The sequence below is a fragment of the Cannabis sativa genome, chromosome X (assembly GCF_029168945.1).
Source record: "Cannabis sativa cultivar Pink pepper isolate KNU-18-1 chromosome X, ASM2916894v1, whole genome shotgun sequence".
NCBI lineage: Eukaryota > Viridiplantae > Streptophyta > Magnoliopsida > Rosales > Cannabaceae > Cannabis > Cannabis sativa.
This window is the reverse complement of record NC_083610.1, coordinates 17,799,298-17,814,360: the sequence shown is the minus strand read 5'-3', so window position 1 is coordinate 17,814,360 and position 15,063 is coordinate 17,799,298. Positions and strand designations below refer to the sequence as shown.

Below are 15,063 nucleotides of genomic sequence, written 5' to 3'. Positions count from 1 at the left end.
ACTTTTGGTTGTTCCATATGAATGGTTTTAACCATAGTTCTTTTGGCTTTACTTCTTAGTTCCTTATTCTGACTATCCATTACTTGTTTAAACTAACAATGGATTTTTGTCACAAGTGTCTCCCAAGTCATAACAGGGTGAGTTCCCACTACGACAAGGTACTGAGACTTTTTGTCTAAGAACACTAGTGGTATTGTCCTCATCGGTTGTGTCAAGACAACAGAGGTAGTAGGGCCATCTTATTTCGAATAAGATGATAGAACACTTTTGAAATCAAAAAAATATCTCCTCTACTTTGCTACTTTATTTTCAGACTTAGTCATTTTCTTAAAAAAAGTAGTATTTGTTGAAACAAATACTTTATTATCTTAATGACCATGGGATGGTCCACCCCTAATCACTTAGAATAGCTATCAAACATGCAAACCTTAGTCAACAGTTCTAGCTTTTCTTAAGTTCACGATCAAGACATCCATGAATCTAGTAATGGTTTACACTAGGTTCAAAATGGACAACTATATAAAGACCGTGTTAGGTCATCATGACGGATTTTCCTCTCATCCATCTATATGATCAAATAGTTTTGCTTGTGAGAAAAGGTTAAGTTATTTTTGATAATTTCTTGTGCATCATAACTTCGTGCAAATTAATGCTCCTTACTTTTAATTAAGAAATCACATATGTGAGAGAAAAGATGAAACTTCTATAAGAATTGAATAAGACTTAATTCCTAAAAGATCTCTTGTAAACTATAGAAATGTTTACGACTAATATGAAAAATTATATTGTGAAAACTAAGGTTTATTAAAAGAGAATCTTAAGTGTGGTATATTATTGTTAATATGAATGACAAAAATGTGCAAAGATATTGCGTGCGTTTACTGATTAGTTGATACGTTAAAAATTCTTATACAATGGAAGGTTCAAACGAAAACACACTTGGTCAAAATTATTTGTTGGTCTTTCTATGTGTGTCATTTTCATAAATGTGAAAATAAAATCTGCGAAAATGAAATATAGTCCCACATTGCTTTTAAAGAGTTTTTTACCTTAATTAACTGTTATAAATATTCCTCGGTAAATTTAGTTTTAAACGCACACAAATATCTAAGAGTTACATAACTTCTATTTAGAATATTTTTTCTAAATTACTCATAGAGGTATTTATAATTTTCTAGTTCAAGAATACATTATTCGCAGCTCGGTGGTGCGCCTCGCTATAGAAATCCTCCAGCACTGAGAAGAGGATGCAAAGTTATTTTAAGGAAATCAGGTGCTACACAGGCTTCTGAAAAATTATCAGTTGGGAATACATCCACGGTCAATTTCTCTCTTCTCTCTCTTTTTTTAATATATTTATTATTATAATTATGCTTAGTTTAATAGATATTTCTTTTGTTTTCTTCATCACTTTGTTTTTTTATTTTTCTTTTTTGTAAAAAAAGAAAAAAAATATTATATTATATTACTTTAGACTAGAGAAGGAGAAAGAGAAAAAAGATAAGCCAGTTACGGCGCAGAAGCAGCAGATGACTTCTTTAATTTGTTTTTGGTTCTCATATAACCAAAAAAGCATTGCTAGCATCTCTAATGTGGATGCTTTAAAAAATGTTTGATGATATAAATATATTTTGACATTATTTAACGGATGCTTACCATTAGAGTGAAAAAGAACGCTAAGAAAGAAAGTCATACAATAACATACTTTATATCTTTTATTTCTTATTATTTTATTATTATTTTGTCGTAAAATCTAATTATTTAATATATTAAATAATAATATAATATTATTTTAATAATTTTAGAGATGCTTTCTATTAGAACATTTTAGAACAAAACATGGTAAAATTGATGTGAAAAAGAAATAAAATAAAATAGTATTGAGGTGATGTGGATGTTTTTGAAACTCTTAAAAGAATACAACCATTGGAGATGTTCTTAAGCACCTTAAGGTGTCCAACTGATATGTCGCGTTGTGAGTGGTTAGTGATTTTCTATATTATTTGTAATACCAGATTGATATTAAATTGTGCCAACAATAACAATATAACATCGTTTATAGTGTTTGCCAAGTTAACTTGCTCTTAACATTTCTCTAACCAAAATATGTAGTAAATAATACAAAGCAAATAACAATATAATAACATTTTAACACATAATTTGAAATAAGAAAATTATTTGTTGTTGTATAACTGAAAAAATCTTCATTCACGTGAATTTCTCAACCGTGTGGTTCATAGGACACAGTGAAAAACTCTTAATTTTTTCAAGCCTTTGTCAACTTTCCGTTTCATCACTTACTGTCACACACTAACGTTCACTTAAACCAGCTTTGATAGAATTAGTATCAGAGGATCTTTTTAATAACCAAAACAATTGGTAGTATATTTAATGTCCCAACTTGCTCCAACAAAGCAAACAAAAACCTATAATACAAATACACACATAACATAATAAAATAAGAAAACTATATTTATTACTTTGTAACTGAAAGTCATTCACATGGATTTCTCATAGGACAATAAAATCTCCCTTTTCGAGCCTTTGTCTCCAAACTCTCAGTTTCGGTTATTCTCACACACTCACGTTCACTCACCAAGAGAGAGTGAACACATATATATATACATGGAAAAATAATTTTTTTTTAAAAAAGCAAAACTTTAAAGTATGAACAAGAACTAACTTATTAGAGAAAAAACATAAAATTCCAACCCTAGTTAGTTTGTAGCCTATTCACTGCCGTTTTAATGTCAATCTTGATTACCCTTCTCCAGTAGTTTCCTAGCCACGTGATTTTTCATTTTGAAACAACACCCATGCATGATCACAAGTTAGTATATAATGAATGACTAGAATGATAGAACAACACAAGTCTCACCTTCTTACAAGGCAGGATATTATCTGAGTCTTTATGTTATTACTAGTGGTGTTCTTGTCTTCTATTTTGGTTCTGGTATATTTCTTTCCTCTTTGTGAAGAGGTTTAACACTCCTTCTAAAATTATACTAAGCTTTTGTTGCCAACATTGTAAGATTAAAATCAAACTAAAAGAATTTTGTGGTTCCCAACAACATTTTTACTAATGAATGTATATTAGGTGTAACGTAATAATCTTTACAAATATTTTTTTATAGAAATATTTACATGTATATTATAGATGTATAAATTATATATGAATTAAGATACTTGTTTCATTGATTTCAAAAAAAAAAAAAAAATACTTGTTTCATGTAGTTGAGTAATTTGTTAAGAAAATAAATTGACCCCTTGATATATATATATGTCCCAAATTCCGCTAATATGGTCGGTTGGTTGCATTTATATTTGGAATTTAGATCGTAAATAGAATTGTGAATACTGAAAATTATGAAAAGATCAATGCTCAATGGCGGTCTAATTAATTACTCTTTGTTAGTGAGAGATGAAAATAAGTGGATGTAGAAATATTTTTAAGAGAAAATTGGAAATAAAAAAAATAAAATAAAATAGTTGGGTAGTTTGATAGGAGAAAAAGGATTTGTCAAATTTTGTGTCTAAAAGTGGTGAAATTATTTCACAAATTCAAACACTATAAACAACAATAACATGAATAAGCTTAGCAAATCATTTTTGGTTAACTTACTTTTTTTTATTCTGAGAAAACTTCAAATAAATCTCTACTTTTGATTCCATAAGATTTCGGTTCTATGATTTCAAATTCTATATACACACAAATATATTTACAATGGCAATGTAAACCTCCTAATAAATTTTTATTTTTCTTAATTACATGTTAACATTTATTAAGATCTATCACAGTAACATACATGCCATTCGTACCAATAATATATTTACTATGGCCAACTATTTTTCATATATTCATAATAAGTTTAAAAAATTTAATTCAATTTATGCTAATTATTAGGATAAAAAAATATAATTTAAAGGATGAGCATAGATATTTTTTTTTTCTTTTTATATTAAGAGAGGGGATTCATTTCAAACCTTCTCTTTATATAAAAATAAATGTGAAAGTGAAACTATATAGACTATATTTATGACACTGTAATACATAAAGAGTTTATAAATAACATATAATATTAATAGTATCAATGTAAGAAAAAGAAAAAGAAAATCATCTTAGTTTTAACTCAAATATCAAATATTTTGAAAAAAATAAAAACTCAAATATCAAACAAAAATAACCAACGTTTTCCAAAAAAAAAAAAAAAAAACAAAAACATTATAGAGTAAGTTTGTAAAAAAAAATGTTCATAAAATAAAAAAAAAAAAAAAAAAAAAAACAACGTTGGAGGTTCGAACAAAACCCGAAGCGTAACGGCGAACATCGTTGAGTGCCAACTCATAGTGGGACCTACATCCACGTGTCGCTATGTAAACTTATTTTCTTGTCCGGTCTGATAAAAGCAGCAAGGACGGTCGGCATTAACGCCGTTTAAACTTTTAACGGATATTTTTTACCTCAGCAAATTTCCACCGACTGACTAGTGACTACAAACCAGTCAGTAGAGTCTCCCATTTAAGGGTTTTAACGGCAACATTGACAGTAACAGAGCCGCCTTTTTCCATAAATGCCCCCGGCATGCTCCCTTGACGAGTCGCTTTCACCCTCGTAATTACTCATTTCCCTTTGTCCTTTTACATACCTGCCACTCTTCACGATGTTTTTACCTTCACTCCCATAATAATAATAACAATAATAATAATAATAATAATTTCTGTTCTATCTTATTTAAATAAAATAAAAATAAATGTTACTGAACACTTGAAGCTCCCACATTGTTGTTTCCTTGTTGACAAAAGCTGAAATTATTTCAAAGCCTAAAATCATAAATTATAGTTACATAGTTTCTTTTAAATATCAGTTTTGTGTTGTTATTTAAGTAAAATAGACAAAAGCAAAATGAACGGCTGAGATTAAAAGGTGTGACCAATGAGAAGTGACGGAGAAGGCTAAGGTCATAATATACAAATGGTCAGCTTTCGGCTATGCATGAGAAAGATGAGGAAAAAAGAAGCATGCAAATTTGCAGGAAACAAAGGGCGCATAGTACTTATCGGCGTAAGCTAGCAAATATTACCGGCGCAGTATAGCAATGTAGAAAACATAAAGAGATGAGAGAGAAGAAGAGCAGAAATGCTGGTGTACAGAAGACACATACACATGCGCGCAGTACAACCCACCTCATAACACACATTAACACAACCTTTGCTTATTTTTCTTCTTCTTAACATATAATAATTTAATTAAAAACAATATAGTAAACGTTACAAACAATAGTATTGAGAGTCTCTCCTTATTCTTCCTCCTCCTGACCCAAACAACAACAAGATATACGTACAAACGTAAACTCGCTATGAGAAAGAGAGAGAAGGATGTTCTGAGTTGTTGTACCATGGTGTGTATGAGAGAGAAGAGAGAAGAAGAAGAAGAAGAAGAAGAGGAAGAGGAAGAAGAAAGGAGGAGGAGGTTTCTATGTTTGAGACACGGGATACGATTCGAGCTTTCGTTTTCTCTTCTCTCTCTCTCTCTATTCGTTATCATTATATCATCTTCTTCTTCTTTCTTCAACGTCGACATTTTATTTTTTTCACTTTTGGGTCTTCATCTTCTTCGTTATAATCTTGTTTTGGTTTGTTTGTCTTCGTATAGGAAGGAGAAGTGGGTTTTGAGTATCTGTTAAGACTGAAATATGGATCATAGTGGTGTAGAAGGAACTAACGGATTACAGGAGCAGAGTACGAGCTGCTTTGAAGTTCCGACCGAAAACGAAGGTGATGCTTTTTTCTTTTCATTTTTTTTCCGGTTACATAATTTAAGTCTGAACTTTAAACTATCTGGGTGGCAAAACTGTAAGGGACATGTAATGTTGATTTATTTATTATTCTATTGTATTTTCAGACTTGAGAACTATAAAATAGTAAGATAAGAAGTTAGTATAAGTTTCTGTTTCTTTTCTAAGTGAACAAAAACTCATTAACTCCAGATTTTTATATATTTATATATCTATTACCAAATGCATTACGATTTACGACAATGAGCATTTTAGAGAATTATCATTTTTTTTTAGAAATATAATTTAACTTAGATTATTTTGATACATTGGATGTTTTAGATTTTTGGTGCTGTTTGATTTATCTTATTTTAGATGTGAAAGACCCGTTGTCCAATGGTCTATGGAAGGCATGTGCGGGTCGTCAAGTTCGTGTCCCCCTCCGTGGGGAAATGGTGTACTACTTTCCACAGGGTCACATTGAACAGGTCCTGCTCTGCTTCACATCTTTCTTAGTTAATATTTATGTTTTAATTTTACTTTTAAATATATAACAAACATATTAAAAAGGTATATCATCAAAGTTTGAGTATATATGTATAACTTTTCAAATGCCAAGCTTCTTATTTGATTAACGGAATTGGGTGTAGGTTCAAGCTTATGCTAGCGAAGATGGTAATGTGGAAATGCCAATCTACAATTTACCCTCTAAGATCCTTTGCAAGGTCTCTAATATCGAGCTAAAGGTACACCACTTATGTTACAATCTGCCCACTTAAATCATTTACATTCTTCTATTTTTCCATAATGATGAGTTGGTGTGGCTTAATAACTTTGGTTAGTTTATGGAACTCTGCAGTATTTTTATATTACCTCATATTGTGTTACAGGCCGAGGTTCTATCAGATGAGGTTTTTGCCCAGATCACTTTGCTTCCACTAACAGATAAGGTAGCTAACAAGTGCTCTTGTGGTTTTGTTTGAAAGAATGATGTTAATACTACAAAATTTTATAAATCCATAAATATGAAAATCATTGCAATGTTCATATAGATTTTATTACATTGTCAAGATTTGTGAGTTGTTATTAAAGTAGCTTAATTTCCCTATGCTCTCAAATGGTAATTTTCCTTTTTTTGCATTAATGAAACTAAACAAACTTCTTGGTTCCTGGAATCAGCTTGAGCTAAGTTCAAACGATGTGGATATCACAGCATTGCCCAAGAAAACTAAAGTATTCTCTTTTAGCAAGATTCTCACTCCGTCTGACACAAGCACACACGGTGGATTCTCTGTTCCTAAACGCCAAGCTGATGGGTGCTTCCCCCTTCTGGTCAGTATTCTTGTATGAGTTACCTAAACAAAGATGCCCATAAATACTTTAATGTGTGTGTCAATGATACATAATATGATTTGGAATCTTTCGTTTCTGTAGAATTTTCGACATTGTAAGTATGTTGTTTTCAAATAAAACTAGCAAGGTGTTACTTTCCTCTTCATCATGCTCCTCGTCCAAGAACACTTTTGATTGATATAAATTTCATGACATGATTCAACTCAGATATTTTGCCACTTTATTCTTCTTTTAGAATTCTAATGTCCAATTCATTTTGCTTACAAGTTGTAGTTGTTATTGTAGGATATGTCGCAGCAACCACCGGTTCAGGAACTGGTTGCAAAGGACCTCCATGGATTTGAGTGGCACTTTCGTCATATATATCGTGGTATCTTTCAGTGTAGACAATTTGAACTTTTATTATCAGTACTAGAGTTAACCAGGAAACATGTATGAGAAGCATCTCAGAAAAGTATATATTACAAGTCAAAACAATATAATTTATGATTCCCATTTCCATATTTGCTACATATATCTGTATGTGTATAAAGATTTGTACATAATGGATGGATGCCTCATGCCTGTCATGATTAGTCCATTACCACAATAAACAGGACAGAAGTTTAAGTTTAGACACACCAAACACTTCACATTTGTTATTCTTTTTCTTTCAGTTTGTTGTCTTTACATTTTCTTACAAAACTAATGTGAATAGTTGAAAAAATTGTAGGTCAGCCAAAACGACATTTGCTCACTAGTGGTTGGAGTACATTTGTGTCTGCAAAGAAGCTTGTTGCTGGGGATTCATGTATCTTTCTTAGGTTGGAGTTTAATTTTTTTTTTTCTTCCATTGTTTCTCTAGCTTTTTCAACCAGATGGGAGTAATTTGAACTAAGGTTAATTTAAAGAAACTCTGGTAATTTTTGCAGAGGAGAAAATGGAGACCTTCGTGTTGGGATCCGCCGTGCTATGAAAAGAACTCTAAACCATGCCTCAACATCCGTTATATCTAGCCAAAGCATGCAGCACGGCGTTCTTGCCACTGCTTTCCATTCCTTTTCTGCCTTAGCTTTTATACATGTGTACTACCGTCCTTGGTAATTAATCTAATGAAAGCTATTCTAGTTATAAGCTGTTTCTCCAGCATTATCATTTGATTATTGCATATTTATGAATGAAGCCTTTATATGAATTTCAATGCAGGACTTGTCCTGCTGAGTTCATAATACCTTATGACGAGTATATGAAGTCTGTGGAAAATGACTATTTGCCCGGAACTAAATTTGGATACACTTTGGAAGGAGAAGAATGTTCAGAAAAGAGGTACTTATTTGTCCCAAGTTTTTAGTAAGCCCATTGGGACACTTAGGTAGTGTTTTGTTGGTAGTAATCCATTGGAATGGGATTGAAATGCCTTTACTATGTTTGGTTTCACTTTCAAATTATGTTTGCCTTTAATGTAGTTTATCATTGCACTTGTCATCATTAATTATTTATAGTTTAAATAATAATCCGCTAACCTTGCCTCACTATTTTCTTTGGTACCTTTGTTTTAGATATACAGGAACTATAATAGGTGTTGAAGATCAAGACGGCATAAGATGGCCTGGCTCTCATTGGAGGTGTTTGAAGGTAGCAATTCTAGCTCTTAAGACAAATGATAATTTAAGCATAGGTTTTTAAAAATGATACAGAATTGAATCTGTGAACTCAAATCTACTTTACAGGTGCAATGGGATGCCCAATCAAGCATATCTGTGCTTCCTGAAAGGCTTTCTCCTTGGAACATCAAGCCAGTTGACTCTACAGACAAGACTGACATTTTTGTCCGACCTCCACCAAAGAGGAGGCGCGAGCTTGATCTTCTATCATCTGAATCTCATAGCTTGGCCACTCAAGGTTAGAAATCTTCATGAAAAAGCTTTGTTTTTATTTTATTTTTATTGAGAGTTTGTGTAGTGATGGTGACTGATCAAAGTTTTCTTTTCTGATACGCCTTTTGTCGAATTCAGCCAAGCATACACCGCAGAGACTTAAAGAGGTCTTGCAAGGTCAAGAAATAAGTGTAAGACATGGCCAGGAGCCAAGTGCACGAATACAATCAATGCTACCAAAATTTGTTATGCCACCAAATCCAGAATTGAAGCAAGGACAACTGAAATTTGAAAAACAGCTCCAAGCGCCTTTCTATCAGTACCCCAGAGAACAATTGGCATTTCCTGGTGAAAAAACAACGAAAACAAGCCTCACTAATAACCAGTGGTGGTCAATGTGTGCCCCTTATAGAGGCAGTGATAGTGCTGCATTTACTAAAAGCTTTTCAGTTTCAAATGGAAACTCTGGCCATTCAGGTTCCCAGGAATATATGACATTAGGAAAGAAGAGTGGTGATGGAGCTCCTTGCTATCCAAATGACTCTAACAAATACATGCTGTTCGGAGTCAATTTGTTCAATAGTCATCAGGAGCTCCCTTCACCACAAGTTACTACATCTTGTGAGCTGTTAAGCCCCTTTTCCTTTCCTCCAACATCCCAGTGTAGCAGTGTTTCTGAACCTATCCAGGTTTCAGACACATCTAAGAGTGTCTCTGACTTTTTCCCAGAGAAACAATGCAATAAATGCTGCTCAATCCGTTACAGGAGTTACATAAAGGTACAAAACTTTTGAACCTGAATTGTTGGTTCAATTATCAAATATCAAACAATTAAGCTGCCTTGCTGATCACTTAAAATAATTGTTGATAACTCTCCTAGGTTCTCAAACATGGAACTGCCCTTGGAAGAACAACGGACCTCTCCAAATTTGATGGCTACGCGGAACTCATAGCCGAGCTTGATCAGATGTTTGGTTTCAATGGAAGCCTGATAGATGGAAGCAGTGAGTGGAAAGTGACATACATGGACATTGAAGGAGACTTAATGTTGTTAGGAGATTATGATTGGCAGTTGAGTACCAGAACCAATACTTTCTTTTTATCCAAACCATAGTTTTGTTTTCTGCACTGTCAGTTATAGAATTGATCTAAATTCTCCAGTTTGGGAACGTGTTTCATGTGCAGGGTTTTTCGCTCAGCTGCCCGAAAGATATTCATCTGTCCAATGGAAGAAATCAACAAAATGAATCCAAGCTCACTTAAATCCAGTCTGTTAGTTGATTAATGAGATAGTTGGTTTGTTTTAATGCAAAAGTACTCTTTGAGAACTTGTGCTTATGCATATTACTACAGCTGCGTTTTATCTTTTATTAAAAACCTTAAGTGTTTGAAGGGATAATTTTAATTTAGATTTGTGATGATCCAGACTAAAATTTTGCTGTTGCATTGATACTATATTCCTTATTGGTAATGATCAAGAAGCTTCAGCATGAAATGGCTTTCATTTCCTAGTACATAAAATACTATTTGTTGTTTCCTTCTATAAGGAATTTACATACTTAGGTAGTACAATTTGTTTTCCCTATACATAAACCATCTCATTTAATTTTAAAAACTATAAGTAATTTTCTCCAAACCAAATATTATCATCAAGCTCTTTCATCTTCTCCTAATTATTTCATTTTTTAACATTTATCTAAGACAGTGCAACCCACTCTACATAGATGGATTATCTCTTTCAGGCATATAATTCTAAAACACTCCTTCCCAGCATATGATTATCAAAAAATTAAAGTTGTTGAGATCAACTAATTTAATTCCTATCCCTGTTCGCTTTTTGTTCTCACAAGTCAGACTCATAACAACCATCAACAAATACATTATAATTGTTTTCTGTGGAAATGAAAAATGAGCAGATTTTCTTCTACCATAGTTTCATTTTTAGGATGAATTAATAAAGAAGTTTCTTATATGATCATATAATTTAGAGAACTTTTGTGCTAGTGTAGGGTAAAGTTCCGTATTAATAATGATATATAGTTATATACACTAACCATCTGAGTTTAGGTGAAGTGACCGTACGAGAGTCCATGTATCGAAATTTTTGGGTTCAAGAGTCTTAAATTATATATTATAATATATAAATGCTTGAATAAAAAAAAATAATATATATATACTATTATATTTTAAAAAAAAAAGATATATTTGTTTCATGGAAAAAAAAATATTTCTTCATTTTTATTTAATTTCTTCTAAAGTTGATGAGTTTGGTAAAAAAAATTATGTTTATATAAATTACGTTTAGGATAATAATAATAATAATAATAAAACCTTGTACACCACAGCATATCCCATTAACAAGTCTCTCTGACTAATTGAGTAGACAAAATCCAGAGTTTCTTTCCCGCCACCACCAACCAACCATTTTCACTCTCATCTCATTTCATTTCTCAATCATGAAATCACTATTGTGTACTTCTCCAATCACATGTACAATTACACCCTTCCAACCCTCTAATCCCAATTCCAAATCATCCACTACGTTTGCTATTGCTTCTCCTTCCCCTAATTTCTTCCTCTCGTCGCTGCAATTTCGGGCTCTAAACAAAACCCTAAACCAACATTTGTACAAAGCTCTGACCTCTCATTCTGCTCCGGAGGAAGAAGAACCAGACGCCCAAGTCGAAGACCTTAGGGTTCCAGACCAGTGGTTGCCCCCTTCCAGGGCCTTGGAGGTATTTCATTCAATTGTTCAATCTGAGTTTATTCTGGATCTCACTAATGAATTATCACTCAGTTTTTGTAATTTTCATCCCTCAATAGTCAATATACAACCATCATCCTTTGTCGAAAAGTTTATCTCAATTAGTTCAATTCTTAATATTTTGTGATAGTATATCTATAAGTTAACATGTTTTTCCTTAATTATTAATTTAAATAATAACAATAAAAATTAAACTTAATATAATTCAATTATGTTTTTTAAATATATAAAATTTAGGCATATGATTTTGTCCTGTGATTGTACTTTCACGGAATACATTCCGTGATCTAGGGCAGCCGTCAGATGAGGGAGTTATTTGATCTCACGGCTGAGATTGATCTAGGGATAATTAAAGTTAAAAAGTTACTTAGATACTCATTTAATGTATCTTGAGACCCATCTAATAATGTAGCACGAAATACATTCCGTGAAAGTACATCACGGAACAAAATCGTGTCCCATCTAATTTAATCAAATTTTAAATTTATTTATAAGAAAATACCTCTAATTAATTTTATCAAACAATAAAATAAATAAATAAAAATGTTAAACTAACTATTTTTATTAGATAATCAATATATATTGACAAAATAAGCTACTTCACAGTTTCAAACTAATTAAAAAATTAAATAAGGCATTTATAGAAATTATAAAAATGTGTGTAACAAATGGTTTTTTTTTTTTTTCAGAAAAGGTCTCTTGCTTTGTTATTATAAATTTAATGAGTCAAAGAAAATAGTACCAAGTGCAGAGGTAGTTGATGTTGTTGGGTCTGTTGGAGGTCTTTGTCTTTGTTTGAAGGTTGGGCTTGAATTTGAGATTGTTCGCTCTGATCTATTTGTGATTATGGGCAAATTCTCGAATGTTCTAAAAGGCGTGGTTATGGTTTGATTAAGGAACAATTGGATAGAGTGATTGGTAACTCGGATTAGACCATTCTCTTCGATAGAGATCAATTTCATAAACTTTTTCTTGTTTTTCAAAGAGTCAATACATCTTTTTTTTTTTTTAAGCGTATCTAATAATATTTTACATCTAATAATATTTTACGATCAATTAATAATTTGTAGCTTAAAGGTTAAACCCATGACCTCTTCCTTTTCCGATCCCTCCTTCAAGAATTGCAGCAGGTTGTGGCATTGTATTATGGTTATGAAAATTTCACAAATAAGCTACTGCTTTAGCATAAACTTCAGCAGGTTTCTGAGCTTTGCCATGAATGATATTATTCCTGTCACACCAAATAGTCCATAATGCAAATTATCCATTCCAAATCAGATTTGGTATGTAATTCTGACAGACGAAACAAAAAATCACTACCTTAAACAAATAGTTACCAACTTAAAATTTTTAGTTATAAATTTTATTTTAAAAAATTATATTGTTACAAATTCATAAATTTTATTTTAGAAAATAAATTCTAAACTCTTACGTGGCGTTTAGTTAGAGAGAATGAAATGGAAATGAAACTTTTTTTTATTTTTCTGTTTAGTTTTATTTTAAAGTATTAGAAGTCTCTTTTATTCTAGTTATATTTTCATTCTTTCCAACTAAATGTCACTTAATGAGGTGTTTGTTATGTGAGTTTGAGTTGGAGAAAGTAGAATTGGAGGGAGTAAACTTAGAGGGAATATGAAACTCATGCGTTTGAGGAGATTAACATTACTACTATATTAATTTAAAAAGTCAGACTTACTTGGAAACACAAATTCTTTGTTATTCAAATTTAATTTAAATTTTACTTTTCCATTCTCATGAAGCTTAAACTTCATACCAAATGCCCCATTAGGATTATGTACCTCTGTATTTTTGTAAAACTTTTTTCTATACTATTTTTAGTTTTATTTATTTATTTATTTATTTACAAAAATATTAGGCATTTCCTAAAATTCTCCTTTAACAAGGAAAAGTGAAAAGAAATGGAAATGAACAAGAATTAATCATATGTATATAGCACATGAATCTATTCTTTGTTATAGTGCACTGACAATTATTGTTCTTCATTTTTCTTAATTGGAAAAGCTTACAAGTATGAATCACATTCCCTCATTCAATGACCACAGTCATATCTAGGCATATAAGTGTTACGAGACATGCATTGTTACAGATTTCATGAGTAATTTTTGTGCTGTTTTTGGCATTAAGTATTTGTTGTGCTGTTTCATTAACTCATTATTATAACAAACAACAACAGCTTTATGGATTACCATTAGTGTTTGATATTGAATTTGGGTCTTAATCTGTTTAGGAGTCAGAGTGGCTAAGGGTTACTTTACACAAATGGTTGGATGATGAGTACTGCCCAGAACCCACCAATGTAGAAATAAGCAAGGTTGCCTCTTACTCCTACTACAAATGTTTGATAGAGGGACAAACAGACCTGGGTGAGATTCTGTTGAAGATGGCCAGAGAATTGGAGACCATTTCGTATCAAGAGAGCTTTCATGGAGCATTCTCTTCAGCCAATGCAGCAATCAACTTGATTGCTCAACGGATAGACCACCCACACTTGTCTTAACTTCTTCAAAGGTTTGAACCCAATTGCCTTTCTCTCTCTCTCTCTCTCCCACTTGGCCATTTCTATACAAATCCTCGAATTGTCTTTTGCATTTTTGTGACAGTTAGTAGTGCAGGTTAAGATAAGGTGGTTAAGAAAAACTTTGCAGAAGATTGCTCTACTTCTATTGAACTTCGTGCCCAAAAGCGATTTTTCTAGTATTTGTATTTTCTGAGTAACTAATGTAATATAAGTATTTGAAAATTTTGAGAGTATGGGTGACCAATCCTGTGCATCCACATGACTCGGGCAACCAAATATGACATTCATGATCTGTGGCAAGCAACCAGCCCCAAACCAAAATGTACTCCTCGTGTACTTGATCTTTCCAACTTCAGATTTGGTCCAGTGCTCCACTTCAAAATCTCATTGCTTCAAAACAGAAAAAAAGAAGTTTCTCTTCTCTCTTCAGTAGCCACCCAATGGTCAATCAAACCAACTAATTTATTTTTTTTATTAATAAAAATGTATTTAAAATTAAAATTACTCTTTTTTTCTTTATTCTTTTTTTTTTTCTGAGAAACTCACTTACAGTACAACGTCTATTTAAGAATACGCTATTCAAGAATAACCTCTAATTTGTTATAAAAAAATCAAGTTCCAATTTGAGCTAATTATAAATAAGAATAACTTCTAAATTGTAATTAGTTATACATTTTCTAACTCACGTGTTTGCAAAGTATACCTCTATATAAGAATAATTATATCTTAATAAAATATATATATTGTAAATTTATTTATGTAAAATTAATAATTTTA

At 31.8% G+C, this 15,063-nt stretch overlaps 2 protein-coding genes across 4 annotated transcripts; both read left to right on the top strand.

Moving 5' to 3' along the window:
- Window positions 1–1,065: 1,065 nt before the first annotated feature.
- LOC115703019 (auxin response factor 2A) lies at window positions 1,066–10,504 on the top strand. Of its 2 annotated transcripts, none has more exons than XM_061105435.1 (15): window positions 1,066–1,320; window positions 5,654–5,775; window positions 6,150–6,262; window positions 6,425–6,520; window positions 6,665–6,724; window positions 6,954–7,106; window positions 7,413–7,497; window positions 7,840–7,930; window positions 8,039–8,206; window positions 8,313–8,432; window positions 8,666–8,741; window positions 8,837–9,008; window positions 9,122–9,762; window positions 9,864–10,054; window positions 10,169–10,504. In XM_061105435.1, the coding sequence occupies exons 2-15, from the start codon at window positions 5,694–5,696 to the stop codon at window positions 10,266–10,268; spliced, it is 2,148 nt and encodes a 715-aa protein (XP_060961418.1). In that variant the 5' UTR covers window positions 1,066–1,320; window positions 5,654–5,693; the 3' UTR covers window positions 10,269–10,504. The 2 variants fall into 2 exon arrangements, with proteins under 2 accessions (XP_060961418.1, XP_060961419.1); XM_061105436.1 differs by lacking the exon at window positions 1,066–1,320 and adding an exon at window positions 5,015–5,509.
- A 799-nt stretch (window positions 10,505–11,303) lies between these two features.
- Window positions 11,304–14,787, top strand: LOC115701347 (uncharacterized). Of its 2 annotated transcripts, none has more exons than XM_030629157.2 (3): window positions 11,304–11,718; window positions 13,996–14,276; window positions 14,369–14,787. In XM_030629157.2, the coding sequence occupies exons 1-2, from the start codon at window positions 11,440–11,442 to the stop codon at window positions 14,263–14,265; spliced, it is 549 nt and encodes a 182-aa protein (XP_030485017.1). In that variant the 5' UTR covers window positions 11,304–11,439; the 3' UTR covers window positions 14,266–14,276; window positions 14,369–14,787. The 2 variants fall into 2 exon arrangements, with proteins under 2 accessions (XP_030485017.1, XP_060963113.1); XM_061107130.1 differs by having other exon boundaries at window positions 11,329–11,718; window positions 14,381–14,787.
- The last annotated feature ends 276 nt before the right edge of the window (window positions 14,788–15,063 follow it).